Genomic DNA, 20,960 nt, shown 5'->3' with positions numbered 1-20,960 from the left:
TCCAACCAGGATTATATGTTTGTGAAAAAGGATCTAATGTTTGTTTTTTAAAATTGTTAACATAATTGGCTTGTTCATGGAGACATTCTTTAAATGAAGGCAAAGTAGGACAATTTTTTGTAAGGTGATCATGTGTGTCACATATATGACAAACAAATTCTTGAAAACTTTTTAATTGATCACTCTTTTTCATTTCTAATGACTCTATTTTTCTTGCTAAAGATGCAAGTTTAGCTTGAACATCTACATCATCTTTAAGATGATAAATACCACTCCCATTTGTTGAATTATTGGTTTTACTTGGTGGTTCAATTGAGCCTATATTATCCCAATTTTGAGCATTTTCTGCTAATGACTCCAAATATTCTATAGCTTCATTTGGGTTTTTATCTTCAAAAGTTCCATTACACATGAATTCTATCATTTGCCTATCTTTAGGTATTAAACCTTCATAAAAGTGAGAAACTATCCTCCATATTTCAAAACCATGATGTGGGCATGTATTAAGTAACTCTTTATATCTATCCCAACATTGATAAAATGTTTCCCCTTGTTTTTGAGAAAAAGTTGTAATTTGTCTTTTAAAAGAGTTTGTTCTATGGGAAGGAAAAAACTTTTTCAGAAATTGTTGTTGCATTTCTTCCCATGATCTTATTGAACTTGATCTCAAATTTTGCAACCATGTTTTAGCTTTATCTTTTAAGGAAAAAGGGAAAAGCTTTAATCGAACAGTATCCATGCTACAATTTTGATCATTATAAGTGTTGCAAACCTCCTCAAATTCTCTTAAATGCAAATATGGATTTTCAGAATCTAAGCCATGAAAATTTGGTAAAAGTTGAATGACTTGTGGCTTAAAATTGAAATAAGATGCATCAGGAGGAAAAACTAAACAAGATGGTGTACTAGTTTTTATTGGATTCATATGGTGCCTAAGTGTTCTTGGTTGTTCATGTTCTTGATGATGATTATTATTATTATTATTATTATTATTATTATTATTATTATTATTATTATTATTATTATTATTATTATTATTATTATTATTATTATTATCATCTTGATTATTAGAATTATCGTCCATGTTTAAAATATTTTCAGTTACTCGAACAAGTCTACCACTTTGTTTACGACTCCAAACAATCATACAATTAAAAACAACATACTATTTACAGAAATAACATAAAATTAAACTTAATTTATACCTCCCCGGCAACGGCGCCAAAAACTTGCTACAACTTAAATTGTAATTCACCCAAGTGTAGGTTGTCTGCAAGTAATATACTCGTGAGTACGAGATCGATCCACGGAGAGGATGTTGTAAGTTTAATTTTAGAAATGATATATTATAGATGAAAATATTATTATAAAACTTTAAATACACAAATTATAAAATTGTCAAGGTTTCAAAGGTTCATTGTTGGTTTATTTAAGATTGCTTAATAAAAATAAATAAAACAAACTAAAATAAGAATAAACATAAAATAACAATGAAATATTTAAACAAGTATATCATATAATATAGTTTCCACTATATTAATATCAGATTAAACGATATTTAATACATGGTACCCATAATATATATATAGATGAATAAATATAAACATAAAAAGAACAATTAAATATTTAAACAAGTATATCATATAATATAGTTCCCACTATATTAATATCAGATTAAACGATATTTAATACATGGTACCCATAATATATATATAAATGCATAAATATAAATTGACATAAAAGTAAATGTTAGATCAAATCACAATATTTCATTTAGAACAACCGGCAGAGCCACGCTATCGTCTAAATAAAATATATGACTTTATGTTAGATGCGATAAAGTAAATGTTAATTGCGGAAAAATAAATGTTATATGCGAGAAAGTAAATGTTAGTTTCGGAAAAGTAAATGTTAGTTGCGATAAAGTAAAAGTTAGATGCGAGAAAGTAAATGTTAGTTCAAATCACAATATATTATTTAGAACAACCGACAGTGTCACGCTATCGTCTAAATAATATATATGATTTTATTATAAATAGATACATATATTTATAGTATATAATTATTGTAGTATTTATTGTATCATATTTGACAACAAATCAAGGTAACCACATTCAAGGTACCAAGCATTTGATGTAAATAGATAACAACAAATCATCCAAAATTATACCTACAAATAAAGATCAATTAGTAAAAATAAAAATAGAAAAGAAAAGAATATACAAAATATAAACAATCTTACTTGACCAACAATGAAACCTTTTCACCTTGACATAAAAAGATTTAGCTTTCCATGAACATGAAACTCAAGAATAAAGATAAAAGAAATTTCATACTTGAACTTGAGAAACTTGCACACTCAAACTTTTATTCTCACACACACAATATTTATTTTACAAATGAGGAATTCTCTACACTCTTGCACACTACAAAGCTTATACAACACATCTATTTATAGGTCAAATGAGAGCAAGAGTCCAAGACTCATTAAATATGGAATAGTAAAGTTGGTGGGTGCTTGTCTCCTTGAATGTCAATACATTGACCCAACTTTAATTGGCATGTTTGATGCCTTAGACTTCCGATTTTGCTTCTGCACAAAACATATAACACGTAGCCCTTTGTCTGTAGATGTGTTTTGACAACTCATTCACCCCTTTTGGATAAAATATGAAATACTTATGATATTTTTACTCCAATCTGGTCATAGTAATAGTAAATCTGTCTCCATTTTGATGTTTGATTATTTTGATCATCTTAATGAAGTTTTTGGAATTTCTTGTCTTCTACAAAGTTGAAGATGCCTTTTTTGTGATTCTACAGGTTTTGAGATTACTCCATTATGACCTATATAGCTTGAGTAATTTTATTTTTACCAAACCTGCGCAAACCGTAAAATACAACATTTTAGTAAAACATTTAAATATAAACACATAACACTAAAATAATACAACTTCATAATTTTAATTAAACTTCAATTTTAAAACACACTTTTTAACATATAAATAATTACAAATTTTAAGTTTCATCAATGCGCACAGAACATACTGAGTTATTTTGATTTCATTTTTGAATTGTATTCAGTTCTAAACTCTGTAAATTTTGCAATCTGAATAAGAGAATGTTTCTGCACCTTGTTTTACATTCGGTACTTAAGATCTGATTTCGAGGACAAAATATCTTAAGTGGGGGAGAATGTAGTAGCCCGTACCCAGTTTTAGTTAGTAATTGCTAATTTAACCGATAAACTTGATTAAGAAGACTTATAATGGATTAACGGAGCTCGGGATTAGACCCAGAATGATCAGAAATGGTCCGGAGGGTCAGGAAGAACGGAAGCAATGTTCTAGGAATGGATGCAACGTTCGTGCCATCAGAAATGCATCACTGCTTACGTACTTGATGTGACATTTGCACCATCGGAAGCAATGATGGTGAACGGACGCAACGTTCGTCAGGCAGAACGGACGCAACAATGGAGGATCGGATGCAACGTTTGTTGTCTATAAATAGGGGTGTCGAGGCTCACATTTGAGCACACCTTTCACCTCTTCTCTCTCGATTCCTTAGCCTTCTAACTCAGATCTAGGGAATTCTAGGCGTCCCATTGGGAATCCGGAAGTGGCATAGTGATCCAGGCGTCGTAGCGGAGCTGTGGCCTAGTTTTGAGGAAATCGACAGCAAAGGGCTAACGACGAAAGAAGGTATAGTTTTTGCTTCCTAAAAATATTTAGGAGTATGCAATAGCCTAGTTAAGGCTTTTAGAGCACTTTAATGATATTAGTATCATTTGGCAGTGTAGTGCGGATTATAGGCGTAGACCTAGAGCTGGTAGAGCACGCCTAGTATTTGAGGTACGAAAGTACTGTTCGAGATATCCTGACTGAGTATGCATGTATTATGTGACTGCATGATTTATATGCCATGATTTTATGCTGCATACATTTACATCTTGAGCTATCTCTATTGAGATGTATGTTAGTAGGGTTACCCTATCCTGTTAGTGGATGGACTTCCATCGATTTGGGGTCCCGCGTATCCTCTGGTATTTCGGTATGTGAGCCACCTCCACAAGCAACGGCACAGCGTGCTACATACCAGGACCCGGTCTGTCGTTGTTATCTGATCTTTGACCTCGAGTCTGTAGGGAGTTCACTTGCATGCATGTATACTCATACTCTCGTGCTGAGCGTTTTATGCTCACGTCTCATACTCTGTGTTTTTGGATACACTATTCCTTGGGGCAGGTTTGCGATTGGACGAGGCGGGTGGAACCAAGATGGGCTATGCAGGGGTTAGCCAGCTGGAGCTTCGTCTAGGTTTTTATTCTGTTGCTTTGGGTGGATACAACTTTAGATTTGGTTGTATAAACTATTCGGATATTTACAGATTCCTTTTCTTGGGATTGTATAATTGTTTATGATTTCCGCAGTTTAATTTTGATTCACTGTTTGATTAAGTTAATTGCATGCCTAAGTTCTATTTAGTAGGTGATCTCGGTAAAGGTCACTACACGCAAAGTGCAACTATCCGCACTTCAGACTTGTTCGATGTCTAGTGCGATCGGGGATTGTTGTTTTTCAGGGTATACCTTCAAGCACAAGAAAGGTATGCAGAGTATCCAGATGTTTGCAATACTATCTGAGCCATCTTTGTATTCGCGGATTCGGGATGCTCAGATTTCTAATTCGAAGACCCAGCGATTGGCTCGTATAGCCAACGAGGGTAGTACTTCGGGATTTCACCATCAGTCAAATGGTTTTCTGTGTTTGTCTGGTAGGCTTGTGATTCCGAAGGATGAAGAGTTGCAAGAGGAGTTCTTGTCTCAGGCACATCGCACTAATTTGAGTATTCTTCCGGGGAGCAACAAGATGTACAAGGATCTACGTACTCGGTTTTGGTGGAAGGGGATGAAACGCAACGTGTATCAGTATGTTTCGAGATGCTTGGTTTGTCAGCAGGTCAAGGAAGAACACCGATGACCTGGAGATTTGCTTCACAGTCTGCCTATTCCTGAGTGGAAATGGGAGCTTATCACGATGGATTTTGTGACCCATTTGCCGGTATCCTCGAGGAATTGTGATGCTATCTGGGTTGTGGTGGACCGACTCACCAATTCAGCACATTTCATTGCCTATAGCCGAGAGTACTCTGTGGATCGCATGGCTCGACTGTACATTCAGGAGATCGTTTGACTTCATGGAGTGCCTGTGAGCATTGTCAGCGATCGAGACCCCAGGTTTACTTCTAGGTTCTAGGGGAGTGTTCAGCGTGCGATGGGCACTACTATCAGTTTGAGTACGACCTATCATCCGGAGACAGATTGACAGTCAGAGCGCACTATCCGTACTTTGGAGAATATGCTTCGAGCGTGCACTATGGACTTTGGTTCAGCCTGGCAGGATCATTTGCCATTGACTGAGTTCGCGTACAACAACAACTATAATACTAGCATTGGGATGGCTTCTTTTGAGGAGTTTTATGGGCGACGTTGTTGTACTCCACTCTTCTGGGAAGAAGTGGGGGAAAGACAGGCTGAGGGACCGGAGTTAGTCCAGCAGACAGCAGATGTTGTTAATAAGATCAAGAAATGGATTAAGACTGCACAGGATCTTCAGGCCAGCTATGCTAATACCAAGCGTAGGCCTTTGTAGTTTGATGTTGGGGAGAAAGTGTTTCTGAGAGTTTCACCTTTCCGAAGGATTCTTAGATTTGGCCTTAAGGGAAAGTTGTCTCCCAGATTTATCGGTCCGTTTGAGATCTTGGAGAGCATTGGCGATTTGTCTTATCGTCTAGCTTTGCCACCATATCTGTCAATTATTCATGAAGTGTTCCACGTATATCTGTTGCGACGGTATGTGGCGGATCAGTCTCATATTTTGCAGCCGTATGAGGTCCAGGTTGATACTGATTTGACCTACATTGAGAGACCTATTCGTATCCTGGATCATAAGGATAAGGTCTTGCGAAATAAAGTCATTCCTCTGGTATTAGTTTAGTGGCAACGCTGAGGCACTGAGGAGGCTACTTGGGAGCTGGAAAGCAGGATGCGTTCAGAACATCCTGAGTTATTTTGATTTTGTTTTCGAGTTGTATTCATTTATGAACTCTGTAAATTCTGATTGAATAAAAGAATGTTTCTGCGTCTTGTTTTACATTCAGTACTTAAGATCTGATTTCGAGGTCGAAATATCTTAAGTGGGGGAGAATGTAGTAGCCCATACCCAGAATTAGTGAGTAATTGTTAATTAATCCAATTAACATGATTAAGGGAATTTCAATTGGATTAGCGGAGCCCAAAAATGGACCCAAAATGATCAGATATGGTCCGGAGGGTTAGGCAGAACAGATGCAAAGTTCTAGGAACGGATGCAACGTTTGTTCCAGCTAGAATGCGTCACTGCTTACGCACTTGATGTTGAAGTTCGGACGCAACGATGGCAAACAGATGCAACGATGGAGGAACAGACGTTCCGTTCCGTGTCTATAAATAGAGGTGCCGAGATTCATTTCTAGGCACACTATTCACCTCTCTTCTCTCGATTCCTTAGTCTTACAGCTTAGATCTAGGGCATTCTAGGCGTCCCATTGGGAAACCGGAACTGGCATAGCAGTCCAGGCATCGTAGCGGAGCTGTGGCCTAGTTTTGAGGCAAGCGGCAGCAAAGGGCTGACGACGGACGCAGGTATAGCTTTTGCTTCCTAAAAATATTTAGGAGTATGCAATAGCTTAGTTAAGGCTTTTAGAGCCCTATAATGATATTAGTATCATTTGGCAGTGTAGTGCGGATTATAGGCGTAGACCTTGAGCTGGTAGAGCGTGCCTAGTATTTGAGGTACGAAAGTACTGTTCGAGATATCCTGACTGAGTATGCATATATTATGTGACTGCATAATTTATATGACATGATTTTCTGCTTCAAACATATGCATCTTGAGCTATCTATTTTGAAATGTCTGTTAGTAGGGTTCTACCCTATCCTGTTAGTGGATGGACTTCCATCGATTTGTGTGAGACCCCGTTTCTAATCCTCTAATGTCGAATAATTAAACATGATCGAACACAATAAACCGCGAAAAATGAATAAATATATATATTTTTTAAAACACTGCGCGCCCGCGCCGAGCCTTCGCAAAACAACGGCGCGCCCGCGCCAAGAACCGCGCACCCGCGCCCTCGCTTCGCGAATCAATGGCACGCCCGAGCCAAGAACAGCGCGCCCACGCCCTCGCTTCGAGAATCAACGGCGCACCCGTGCCAACAACAGCGCGCCCGCGTCGCCCTCTCGAACTGCTGAACTCTAGGGCATAAAGAAAAGTCTAACAAACTAAACTCAAATACTCAAGCAACCAAGGTTCAAACAACATAAATACATGAGATCTAAGGAGTTGAAACACCAACAAAACGATGTTTAACAGTACAAGTTTGACGGTAGGGATTCGTTCGACTAAACAAAACAGTACAAATCCAAAAGGTACGAACCTAAGATACACGGTGTCTCACTTCTATCATCACACCCCGAGCTAACCCAAACGACTTGGTCCAGCTCTTGATCCTCCTGTTGCCAAGTACACATATAAACAAAGACAACAGCTGGATAAACCAGTTAGAAATATAATTTCTAAGTAAAAGAGACAGGCATGCAATATCAAGTAAACATCTCAGATTAAAATGTAATAATCAGTAACAAATCAAAATGAGAATGAATGAATGCATGACTTCAAAAACTCGGGACTATCAAATCAGATAATCAAAATATCCATCGTTATTTGGTTAGGATCCCGGGGCCAAGTCTTCACAACAACTCACCGAAACACCCATTCGGGGTGGATGTCGTTCAACTCAACCCCTAGACTTCAGAGCAACTATAAGAAGTATTCTGGCAATTGGAAAAACTCGAAATCCAAAGCCACTTCAATATAGCTCCCTAAATCGTCTAATTTCAAAACGAATCGAGAAATTGGCACAATATGGAATGCAAGTGAAAATAGAATAACAATCAAATTCACTCAAGCAAATAAGCATGTAGTATGTGATTTTCGGGAACTCGAGAATAATATGATCTCGAGTATTCATTCCCATTCGTTTCATTGTCGACTTTTACCTTTTCTCGAAACTTCAAGTGATTCCTGTCAACAAGAGATAACTCGATATAATAGTCTATTCGGACAACAAACTCAAAGTCGATACAACAATCAATAATATACCGTCTTCAATTCTTCAATCGATAAACAAGTCTCCAAGTTCGATCAACTCCCGAATCCTCAATCAACTGTCAAAACATCGAATACGGACTCAATATCAACTCGGAATTCAAACTCAATCAAATTCGATATTCAACTAAAACCGAACCAAAACCGATAACTCAAACTCGATTTCGACGGCATAACGGCTATAAACTGACTATGCGGAAATACAAACCATCAAACAACAATCATAATAACTCAATCATCATCACAATCCCTCAAAACAACTCAAATCCAACCTCAATCAAAATCATCATTTTCGAATTTCACCTCTAAAATCATATAAAATCCAAAATTCGTTTTTTTTCCAAACCGACTTCGAATACACGATCTATACTAGCTCAAGAATGACATACTCCAATATTATCAAATTCTGACAACTCAACAAAATCGAAGTTCAAGATATCGTAGCAAAACTTACGTCTAAATGAAGCCCTCGTTGCGGTGATCGTGAATCTCAACTCGAAATGAAAATATAACGGTCGGATCGTGCGAATCAAACGGAAAAAAAGCTTGAGAAGTCGACTTCCATGGCTTCCGGGAGAGAGGAATCGATAGAGAGAGGGTAGGGAGGAAGGAGAGGTATGGGGGAAGACTTGGTCAACCAAGTTGATGATATAAAATATATAAATTCCAACTTTTGCATTTCAGTCCTTTATTTATCCAAAGTTTCAAAGTAACCCCCTGCTAAATATCAAAACGATCCTCAATCACTAAAAATTATGATTATCTTGATTAAACTCAATTATAATAAAATCGGAGCATTACAATTTGGGTCCGGCGTATCCACTAGTATTTCGGTATGTGAGCCACCTCCTAAAGCAACGACAGAGCGTGCTACATACTAGAGCCCGGTCTGTCTTTGTTATCCGATTCTTGACCTCTAGTCAGTAGGTGGTACACTTGCATTCATGTGTACTCATACTCTCGTGCTGAGCATTTTAAGCTCAAGCCTCATACTCCGTGTTTCTGGGAACCCTATTCCATGGGGCAGGCTTGCGATTGGATGAGGTGGGTGGATCCAAGAGGGTCTAGGCAGTGGTTGGCCAGCTGAAGCTTCGCCTAGGGTTTATTCTTTTGTATTGGGTTGATACAGCGTTCGATTTGGTTGTATAATATTTGGGTATTGCAGATTCCTTTCCTTGGGATTGTATTAATGTTTTTGTTTTCGCAGCTTATTCTGGTTCTCTGTTTGATTAAGTTAATTGCATGCCTAAGTTTTGTTTAGTAGGTGATCTCGGTAAGGGTCACTACACCTCTCACCAATCTCTGTCCAGAAAACCGGTGATCTACACGGTCTCACATAGAGTGCCTCATAAGGCTCCATACCAATGGTGGCCTGATAGCTATTGTTATAAGAAAATTTCACCAATGGTAACCTTGACTCCCAACTATTTTGGAACTCAATAACACAGGCTCTCAGAAGATCCTCTAGAATCTGAATCACCCTTTCGAACTGTCCATCCGTCTGTGGGTGAAAGGCAGTGCTAAACAAAAGCTTCGTCCCCAAAGCTGAGTTAAGACTCTTCCAAAAAGACGAAGTATACCGCGGGTCTCTATCAGACACTATGGAAACACGGATACCATTTAGCCTGACTATCTCCCGGATATACAACTCCGCATACCGAGTCATAGAGAAATTTGTCCTTACTGGCAAAAAGTGCACAGACTTAGTGAGACGATCGACAATAACCCAAATAAAATTTGAACCACTCACTGTCCTTGGCAAGCCAACAACGAAATCCATGGTGATATTCTCCCATTTTCACTCGGGAATAAAGAGTGGCCTAAGAAACCCTGAAGGTCTCTGATGTTCTTCTTTGACTTGCTGGCATGTCAGACACTCTGACACAAATCGGGCGATATCACACGTCATGCCCGGCCACCAATAAAAATGCTGAAGGTCCCAATACATCTTCGTACTGCCTAGGTGGATAGAGTACGATGATGTATGTGCCTCTGCCATGATGGTAACTCGTATAGAGTGACCTGCGGGCACCCATAGTCGATCTTTGAACCTCACAATCCTGTCTACTACTGAATACAAATCACTGCCTCTCTCACCAGCTCTCTGTCTCCATTTACTCAACTGCTCATCAACTGCTTGAGCAACTCTGATACGGTCAAAAAATGTAGTTTGCACTGTCAGGGCTGACAATCTAGGAGCTCTACCCTCGACATAGAACTCTAGTCCAAAACTCTGAATCTCATCCTCCAACGATCTAGACACCGTCAAAGAGGCAATCGCTGCTGTCTTTCTGCTCAATGCATCTGCGACGACATTAGCCTTACCCGGATGGTAACTAATGTCGCAGTCATAGTCTTTCACCAAATCTAACCATCTTTGCTGCCTCATGTTCAGTTCCTTCTGGGTGAAGAAGTATTTGAGGCTTTTATGGTCGGTAAATATCTTACACTTCTCTTCATAGAGATAGTGCCTCCAAATCTTGAGAGCAAAAAACACTGCTGCTAACTCCAAATCATGAGTATGGTAGTTCTTCTCATGCTCCTTCAACTTCCTAGAAGCATAAGCAGTAACCCTATCTTGCTGCATAAGCACTGCCCCAAGTCCCAACTTGGAAGAATCAGTGTAAACCACAAAATCTCCCTCTCCTGATGGCATGGCTAACACTGGTGCTGTCGTAAGAGCTTCCTTCAACACATCAAAGCTCTTTTGACACTCCGGCCTCCAAATAAACTTAGCATTCTTCTTGGTCAATGTTGTCAAGGGCACAACAATTGATGAAAAGCCCTTGATAAAATTCCTATAGTAACCGGCCAAACCAAGAAAACTACGAATCTCCGATGTGTTTCTAGGTACAGACCATTCCTTCACTGCTTGAACCTTTGAAGGATCCACTTCCACTCCACTCTCGGAAATAATATGGCCCAAGCATGCTACTCTATCCAACCAAAACTGACATTTATCAAACTTGGAAAACAACTTTCTCTCTCTTAGTACCTCAAGAACTGTCTTCAAATGTTGCGAATGTTCTTCTCTATCCACCGAGTAAATGAGGATGTCATCAATGAAAACAATGACAAATTGGTCCAAGTACGGTTGGAACACGTAGTTCATAAGATCCATGAAGACCGCGGGCGCGTTCGTCATTCTGAACGGCATCACAATGAACTCGTAGTGGTAAAGAGTCCTAAAAGCTGTCTTGAACACATCTGATTCCTTCACCTTCAACTGATGATAACCGGAACGAAGATCAATCTTCGAAAATACAGAGGCTCCTTGCAACTAATCAAAGAGATCCTCAATTCTTGGAAGTGGGTACTTATTCTTTACCGTGACTCCATTCAGCCCTCAGTAATCAATGCACAACCTTAGGCTTTCGTCCTTCTTTTGCACAAAGAGGACTGGTGCACCCCACGGAGAGAAACTAGGGCGTATGAATCCCTTATAAAGCAACTCTTGAATCTGCTCTTTTAGTTCTTTCATTTTCATAGGAGCCAATATATATGGTGTCTTAGAGATTGGCACAGTATCTAGTACCAAGTCGATAGAGAACTCGACTTCTCTATCAGGCAGAATACCTACAACATCGTCTGGAAACACATCCTCAAAATCTCTGACAACGTCCACATATGAAATATCTGGATGTGCTGGAAACACTATCTGTAGTGACCCTACCCGGATCCACTACCTAATCAGAGTTAAGAGCATAATTAAACATGCATTAAATAAATCGTTGCGGAAGACTTAAATAAAAACAGACCGACATAATACAACCGGTTAAATAAATTTGATTTATACAACTAAATCGAATAAATAGCCTAAAGGAAAAACCTACAGCTAATCCTGCTGTCTTTACTGGTCACTGACTACTCCAAGCTCCTGGTGCTCAATCCTGCACCTACACCTGCCCCGTCGAATGGGGTGTCCAAATACAAAGAAAAGACTGGACCTGAGCTCTAAGCTCAATACGAAAGCACTGGGTAAAAACATACAAATATGATGCATGCAAATGATAGGGCATTCATATCTGGGGTAACTGTATATAATGCTCAGTAATGGCACCTAGGACATGAGTGGTACAACCCGGGGAGCAAACCCTGTCGACACTGCTCATTCCTACAGGACGTGGACTGTGTCCCCAGATGCTAATCACCCATGACCCGTCAGTCACTGGGCACTAGACATTACCCGTCCAGACAGGGCTGAGCGGCCCTACGTGGCTCATGTCACAAGATGGATAGGCACAATATGATATGCACATGCTGCATAATAAATGACATACAAAATGCAACATATAAGCATGCAAAACCTGCTGGCTATCTCAGTCTGTACTTGCGTACCTTACTACAGGCAGTTCCTAGAAGTCCCGCTCTAGGTTTCAAGCCTATATCAACTCTACAATGCAAATACCCATGCATCAACAATTAAGCTCTAAAAGCCTTAACTAAGCTATTGCATACTCCTAAATAATTTTAGGAGACCATAGCTATACCTGCGTCCGTCGTCAGCCCGCTGATGACAATTTCCTCAAAACTAGGCCACAGCTCCGCCTCGACGCCTGGATCGCTATGCCACTTCCGGATTCCCAATAGGATGCCTAAAACTCCCTAGATATGAGTTAGAAGGCCTAGGAATTGAGAGAGGAGAAGGAGAGGTGCAAGTTGAAAATGAAATTTCGGACCTCTATTTATAGGCGAAGTTTGGGCCATCCGAACTCGACTTCGGATCCTCCGAACTGGTTCGGATCCCCCGTTCCTGACTTCGGAGCCTCTGTTCCTGACTTCGGGTCCTCCGAAGTCTCATCAATGATGTCATCCATGATGCATTATCTTCGGAGCCTCCGATCCGAGTTCGGATCCTCCGATCTTTGGTTCGGATCCTCCGATCCAGTTCGGATCCTCCTAACCCGATTCGGAGCCTCCAAACCATCCGAACCCTCGGAACCTTCCCGACCATTTTCGAGTGTCCAGAATCCATTTCTAGACTCCGTTAACCTATTTGGAATTTCCTTAATCATGTTTTACTTAATCTAAACATGATTACACAATTAATATACTCATTAATCGCTAATTCTGGATGCGGGTCACTACATTCTCCCCCCCCCCCCCTTAAAAGATTTCGTCCTCGAAATCTAAGGTAATACATCGAGAACGTAAGATAGACCACTACTTGAGTGTCTGGTCAAAATAGCTTCCGACACACTCAGACTCTCGTCGAATTCCCTATAAGCTCCATTAATGCTTAACCGCATTAATATTCTTTCACTGAAGATTACTGCGTTACTGGTCGACAGACGAACTCCTCTAGCACTTGCATATCACAACATTGATACGTCTTCCAAACTGACCCCGATCTCTCTGGTCACGAAAGATACCAACACCCACTTGATCGAGATTATCGTCTCAAAGGAAAATCTTATACCAACGAAGACCAAGTCATAACCTGACTGGTTTTACTGCATTCATCGAATCACTAATCAAAACTAACCACCTAATGGTTCCAAAAATTCTCGGTGCTCAACACCTCTAGTCAGGAAAACACTAATCCCAACATTGTGCTGGCACATTCTAACATGAATCTCGCTTTAAGATAACCCAGTGGACTCAAGTCTATACTCCAACATAACTGCTCACAATGTTCCCTAGACTGGTTATCCTCCCCACTCTCCCTGAAGCACAACTGGCTTCCCAAGAAATACTGGGAACTTAAACCATCATGTCTAGTACATTTTGCTGTCCATGTTTCTTAGCATAACCTCAACACTGTGCCTTCATGATAACTATCATCACTTGCAATTTATGACGCTACGTCATCTCCTAGCCATTGGCCTGCGAAGTCATGCATACATTGCAATAAAAGTCATTACACCTCTGATGATCTACATCATCTCGATCATAGGTTATTCACTTCATGAATTTCCATCGATAGACATCCTCCTGATAGTTATACATACTCGCAATCACTGTACGCTCATCAAGACTAAGGCAAGCTCCCACCAATATGCTCGACTGGTACATTCCACAGTGCACAGACATATGGAAACGCTTCCTATTCCGTATCGAAACTCGACAGCCATTGCACCTGGTATAACTCAACTCAGAGTCTCTGATAATACCATCAGCTCATACCAACCTCACAAGGTCGAATCATAAAGATCCTGGAAAAAAATCACAACGGATTCTCAATAGTCAAATCGCTCCCTTTGCCGAACGCATCAGTCTCAGCACTGAACGATCTAATTCGTCAATTCCCTAGTCAATCCTAGGAAATACTTGTGCTCGAAGTAACTTGCCACACAATGCATCTCTGATTGTCGTTCATTGCTACCACGCAATATCTTTGACAAATATTCCGCACGGATGTGACTCACGGCTTGAAAGAAATAACTTGATCCGTCACGATCTTGCGAAATCTTCTATCCCAAAGGCAAACCTCGTTGGCTACTAAGTCGATCCTTGACTATCTCTGTCATTTCAGAGACATCGTTCATCACACGCTAGAAGACTAGTGACACATCCTGCTAGATCTCGAGGATCAGATCCTAGCTAATGTCACACAAATCAGACAATTTATGTTTCCTTGCTAATGTCCATTAGCATTTCAAACTATTCGTCGGATCCAACCACAATGGTTCCCATAGATGTCCTCACTTAACCGAAATGTCCGGTCAACAATCTTCACTATTGTTGTTCAATGGAAAACTCTCACATGAAACATCAACATGATCCTTTCTTGACCTATTGCTATCACTAAGAAATTGATTGGATCAATATCAGCTTCCTTCTTAACAAGAATGCACCATACCGGAAACTACCAACTCCTTTGCTTGTCTCCACTGTCAAGTTAGCACCTAACTTGATCATACAAGTCCACTTGCAATCGTTCCCGATTACAGCAATCCCAGAAGACTAATCTCTGGCGATCATTGAGACTAAATAACTCAAATCTCCGATTTCTCTGAGATGGTATTCAGTACTCATCCCATAAGCATTACTCGACAAAATACTATCCCAAATATTTCTTAATTGCTACATCCCGATCAACCCTGATTGGCTCAACCATTCGAATTCGTCGATCTACCTAAGCTCGCACTTATCTGGTCAGATGACCACTGATCATTCCCCCTGCATGGCTCGGTCAATAACTATGACTCAGCTGCCACAAAGAACCATTTCCAAACGGTGTTAGATCACAGTACATAAGTAGTTTACTTGGCACAAGTCTTGCGCCTTTCAAGCACTACAAACCGCTGCTTCGTATTCTGAACTTAATCATCCTAATTCTAACAAAGTTACCCAATAACCACTAGTAGTCAGTAGCACAGATCCCGTGCCACTTTAGCACTACTAATCGTTGTCTTGTTCACCCAAGGCAAACATCAAGATAAACTAAGCCCATTTCCATCCCATAGAAAATCCTACGCTCAACCTCTAAAAATATCAGGCAGTACTTAGTGCAATCACCGAACTCACTATCCTTGCCTCGTTCATTCAGAATGAACACCACGGCTCGTCAAGTCCAAGAAGAATAACTGAAGAATCCCAAAAATTTTCACAATCTTCGAACACTCTCCTGATCATATCCCTTGTTAAGATTGTGCAACAGTTCAAGACTAAATAAGTGCCATGCTTCCCTCACATCTTAAATAGTCGTATACAATCCTCAACATCTGATATAATGCCTCGCAGATAAAGTCATTCATCATGGAGTAGTCCTCGTATTCGAGTCTAAGTCTTGTAACAACATCCCATCCAATATCTTGGATAATTCCTGTCACAAGGAAATTCTAACCACAACTCTGATGACAACCCCTAGTAATCGCTGGTAGAAATCCATCCACCTACTAGATCCACACGTCTAGCAATAACCCAAAAGTTAATACCTATCTGCTCAGAGTACACGCTTGTCAAGAAAATCCCTCCATGACTGGTTCCTACAGCAGAATATTCAAACTATATTTCTGGCACACCAGATGATATCAAACCATCGATATCAAACCTGATATCTAATCCAAGGTCATACCCTGTCGTGACTGCTACCAAATCCCTAGACTGAAAAGCCTTCCCACCGCCAATCCTGAAGCACCAAGGCTCCCAGATAACCTCTGAAGTACAAGGACTCCCAGAGTAACACTGGCATAGGGTCGCGCCCCATCACGTCTGGTCATGGTCATAGTCAACAACTCTCGGCATATATTGGTCCTGGTATCCCTGATGAAAACCCATCATCACAAGCCTCAACCTAACAAAGGTCAGATAGCATACTGTTTCAAAAAACAACCTAGAACAAAGCCCAAATGTTCTAAATCGAACAATACCCTTAATGCCTCTAGATGAGTCCACTCATCACTGGCACTAACATAGTCCACTGACTAACTAGGTCAATCCTAGGAAAACGCCTAGACTAACCACAAGTCAAACAGTCACAGTTGGCTCACTCAAATCCCATGAGTTACAGCAGTTGAATACTAATCAAATAAAACAATGTCAATCCTAGCAAAATCACTCGCAATCATTCACGAATTGCTGGATAAATAAAACATGTATCACTTATTTCATGTTATGTACAATTTCTCTTTATTACAATCTCATGTAATACATACAGTATTCAGAATACAATGAAATGTACAACCAAACTTGAAATAATACAACCAAAGTATGATGATTTATTACAACTGAAATACTGTTTACAACTACATCAATACAGTATTTAAATCATCGTACTAGTCTTTGTTCCTTGAGCAAGAAGCTTCTAATCGACACACGCATCGATACAAGCATACTCCCGACCAAGTCTCTCTACATGTCCTCCTACGAAGAACTCTGGAGAAATGGATCGTGATAGCTAACCAGCTATGCCCCGCGTCAGTGCATGTCAGTCGACCCATTCTTCTCACGATCTACCATCAGCGTTCTTCTTGTATTCATATCATGCTTTTGAACATGAAGTTTCCCTTGTGCCTACCGAAAGTATCGATATCAGCATACCGGCAAAACCATGTACTTCATGAGGTTAAAGACCTCACTCTCGAAACCTGTCATGCTTTAGGCACTCAAGGCATTCTCTGGTTAAGGTCTATCTGACAATCTCTCCAACTACTAGTGGAGAATCTTCAGAGTAGTGCCATCATGGTATGGACAATACAGATGCAAGCATCAAGTGCGTCCCATCCAATGCTCTGCCACTGCCTCTGGCATCCGGTACTCGATCCAAGACTAGGATCCACCTGAGTAGAAGTCTTGAAAACTCGGATACGATCCATCACTCTTGTCCGCACTTGCTGGAATCCCATAAGCCAAATCTTTAGAAATCCTGCCGATGATGATAATCTATGGGCAAACTAATCGCCGCATCATCACCTCTTCCAAGGTCTCATCCATCCTATAAGGATAACCCAAAGTCTCATTACTATATCCCAAGTCTCTTGCATGTATATGCTCTGATACCAATAAATGTAGTGACCCTACCCGGATCCACTACCTAATCAGAGTTAAGAGCATAATTAAACATGCATTAAATAAATTGCTGCGGAAGACTTAAATAAAAACAGACCGGCAGAATACAACCGGTTAAATAAATTCGATTTATACAACCAAATCGAATAAATAGCCTAAAGGCAAAACCTACAGCTAATCCTGCTGTCTTCACTGACCACTGACTACTCCAAGCTCCTGGTGCTCAATCCTGCACCTACACCTGCCCCGTCGAATGGGGTGTCCAAATACACAGAAAAGACTGGACGTGAGCTCTAAGCTCAATAAAAAAGCACTGGGTAAAAACATACAAATATGATGCATGCAAATGATAGGGTATCCATATCTGGGGTAACTGTATATAATGCTCAGTAATGGTGCCTAGGACATGAGTGGTACAACCCGGGGAGAAAACTCTGTCGACACTGCTCATTCCTACAAGACGTGGACTGTGTCCCCAGATGCTAATCACCCATGACCCGTCAGTCACTGGGCACTAGACATCACCCGTCCAGACAGGGCTGAGCGGCCCTACGTGGCTCATCTCACAAGATGGATAGGCACAATATGATATGCACATGCTGCATAATAAATGACATACAAAATGCAACATATAAGGATGCAAAACCCGCTGGCTATCTCAGTCTGTACTTGCGTACCTTACTACAGGCAGTTCCTAGAAGTCCCGCTCTAGGTTCCAAGCCTATATCAACTCTACAATGCAAATACCCATGCATCAATAATTAAGCTCTAAAAGCCTTAACTAAGCTATTGCATACTCCTAAATAATTTCAGGAGACCATAGCAATACCTACGTCCGTCGTCAGCCCGCTAATGAAAATTGCCTCAAAACTAGGCCACAGCTCCGCCTCGACGCCTGGATCGCTATGCCACTTCCGGATTCCCAATAGGATGCCTAGAACTCCCTAGATCTGAGTTAGAAAGCCTAGGAATTGAGAGAGGAGAAGGAGAGGTGCGAGTTGAAAATGAAATTTCGGACCTTTATTTATAGGCGAAGTTCGGGCCGTCTGAACTCGACTTCGGATCCTCCGAACTGGTTCGGATCCCCCGTTCTTGACTTCGGAGCCTCCGTTCCTGTTCGGAGCCTCCGATCCTGACTTCGGGTCCTCCGAAGTCCCATCAATGATATCATCCATGACGCATTATTTTCGGAGCCTCCGATCCGAGTTCGGATCCTCTGAACCCGTTTGGATCCTCCGATCTTTGGTTCGGATCCTCCGATCCAGTTTGGATCCTCCTAACCCGGTTCGGAGCCTCCGAACCATCCGAACCCTCGGAACCTTCCCGACCATTTTCGAGTGTCCTGAATCCATTTCTGGACTCCGTTAACCTATTTGGAATTTCCTTAATCATGTTTTACTTAATCTAAATATGATTGCACGATTAATATACTCATTAATCGCTAATTCTGGATACGGGTCACTACAATATCAAAGATATACTGGCTAGGAATTCCTCACATCCATCATGAACCAATTTCTTAGCTTGTGTGAAAGATATAATTTGAGTCCTCCTCAAACTCCTAGTAGTCTCAAACCAAAATGTTTCTTCTCCCTCCGGTTTGACCACCACTGATCGCTGCTGAAAGTCAGTCATCACAACATTCTTCGTCATCCAGTCCATCCCAAATATCATGTCAAACTCAGGCATGGGCAACACTATCAGGTCTGCAGTCACTGATTGCCCTTGCAACAAGATCTCAAGATTCTTCACTATCTTCCTCGTGGACAGCTCTTTCCCTGATGGGATGGTCACTGTGAATCCACCAAACAGATCTTCACACTCAATACCCCACTTAAATGTAAAAGCCTCCGAAATAAAAGAATGTGTAGCACCCGAGTCTAACAAGGCTCTAGTGGCCACACCGGCTACTAAAATTCTACCTGCATTAAAGGTGATTACAACCACGAAAATATTGAAAGCAATTTAAGAAAAGTCCAACTTAGGTTCATTCTAAGTCATCGAATTCCCAAATTCAGAATTAATCATGCTAACACACAACAACCAACACGAAGCATGCAACATAATACAAATCCTCATTCCAAATAAGAAAAGCTCATAATCAAAAATTACTTCAATGAATCAATTAAATCACCCTTAATTAAATGCTCTAAATATTTCCTGTGATGAGCGTGGCATCAGGATCGGCCTCCTTGGCCTGCATCACAAAGACTCTCCCCTGAGTCGGCACCCTGTGCTATGGACAATCCGGAGCTATGTGTCCTGGCTTCTTGCACCAAAAAACAGACTCCAGTGTCTGCTAAACACTTCCCATGATGGGAACGCATGCAAATCATGCAATGAGGCTTCTCCCCAACCTTGGGAGGAGCGGGTCTCTAGGCATGATGCCCGTGGGGCCTATGGGCCAAATGCCCCTGAGGTCTGAAGGGTCCCTGCTGTCTCTGTGACCCAGTAAATGGCCTCTTGCCCTACTGCTGTTGGTGACCCTGATGAGTGATGGTCCTCTTGCTATGAACCTCGGCACTGAAGTCCTTCAAGGACTGCTCGGATCTCATAGCCTTCTTGATGGCGGCTGCATAATCCACTGGCTCAACCATCATCGCATCCCTACGAATATTAGGCCTCTGACAGGCAACAAAATGCTGCAACTTCTCTGCCTCATCATTCCCTATCAATGGCACGAAGTGGCAGTTCCTCTCAAATTTCCACACAAACTCGGATACAGTCATATCTCCCTGCCGGAGACTCATGAACTCTTTCTTCAACTGCGCCCTCACCTCAGGTGTATAGTATTTCTCATAGAAGAGGGTCTTGAATGCTTCCCAAGTTAGGGTGGTAACATCAACAGTCTTCTCCACACCCTCAAACCACAAAGCGGCGTCGTCCTTGAGAAAGAACGTCATGCAGCGAAATCGGTCCTCATCTCCTAACTCCATATAGTGGAAAATTGCCTAAAGCAAGCGAATCCAGCCCTCTGCTACCAACGGATTCAAAGTTCCAGAAAAGTCCTTGGGATCCATATTTATGAACTGCTCATAGACCGTACTTGGTCTAGCCCTCGGAGCATCAGCATGTATCTCAAAGATGCGGGCTAATCCTGCAAGCACCTGGGACCCGACATCTACTGGTGCAGGGGGCGGAGGATGTGGCGACGGCGGTGGAGTTGCATGAGGATCACGACGAGGTTCCATATGTATGCAAGTTCTAATTCCCACATTCAAATTTCATGCCTTAAGAAAAAAAAGATTTTATCTAAACTTATACATGCTCAAATAATTTAGGAAACTAGTGCTA

General features: G+C 40.9%; 1 protein-coding gene and 1 non-coding gene across 2 annotated transcripts; one reads left to right on the top strand and one right to left on the bottom strand.

The window, feature by feature from the left end:
- Positions 1–482: 482 nt before the first annotated feature.
- On the top strand, positions 483–593 carry LOC140894056 (small nucleolar RNA R71). Its single transcript, XR_012153609.1, has one exon. It is a non-coding gene; the product is annotated as a small nucleolar RNA R71 (small nucleolar RNA).
- Positions 594–19,127: 18,534 nt separating this feature from the next.
- On the bottom strand, positions 19,128–20,602 carry LOC140889267 (uncharacterized). Its single transcript, XM_073296982.1, has 2 exons — positions 20,152–20,602; positions 19,128–19,588 (listed from the first exon to the last, which is right to left on the bottom strand). Exons 1-2 carry the CDS (start codon positions 20,600–20,602, stop codon positions 19,128–19,130), a joined length of 912 nt encoding a protein of 303 aa, XP_073153083.1.
- Positions 20,603–20,960: the final 358 nt, after the last annotated feature.

This window comes from Henckelia pumila, chromosome 3 (genome assembly GCF_033568475.1).
Source record: "Henckelia pumila isolate YLH828 chromosome 3, ASM3356847v2, whole genome shotgun sequence".
NCBI lineage: Eukaryota > Viridiplantae > Streptophyta > Magnoliopsida > Lamiales > Gesneriaceae > Henckelia > Henckelia pumila.
Note: the sequence above shows the minus strand (reverse complement) of the source record. Positions and strands in the feature narration are given on the sequence as shown.

Bases quoted from the DNA above. Each gene is read 5' to 3' on its own strand.
- LOC140889267 (XM_073296982.1), bottom strand. From the start codon at position 20,602: ATGGAGTTAGGAGATGAGGACCGATTTCGCTGCATGACGTTCTTTCTC. The intron at 19,589-20,151 runs GTCACCAACAGC...CCTTTAATGCAG, and splicing joins GAGGACCATCACTCATCAGG to GTAGAATTTTAGTAGCCGGT.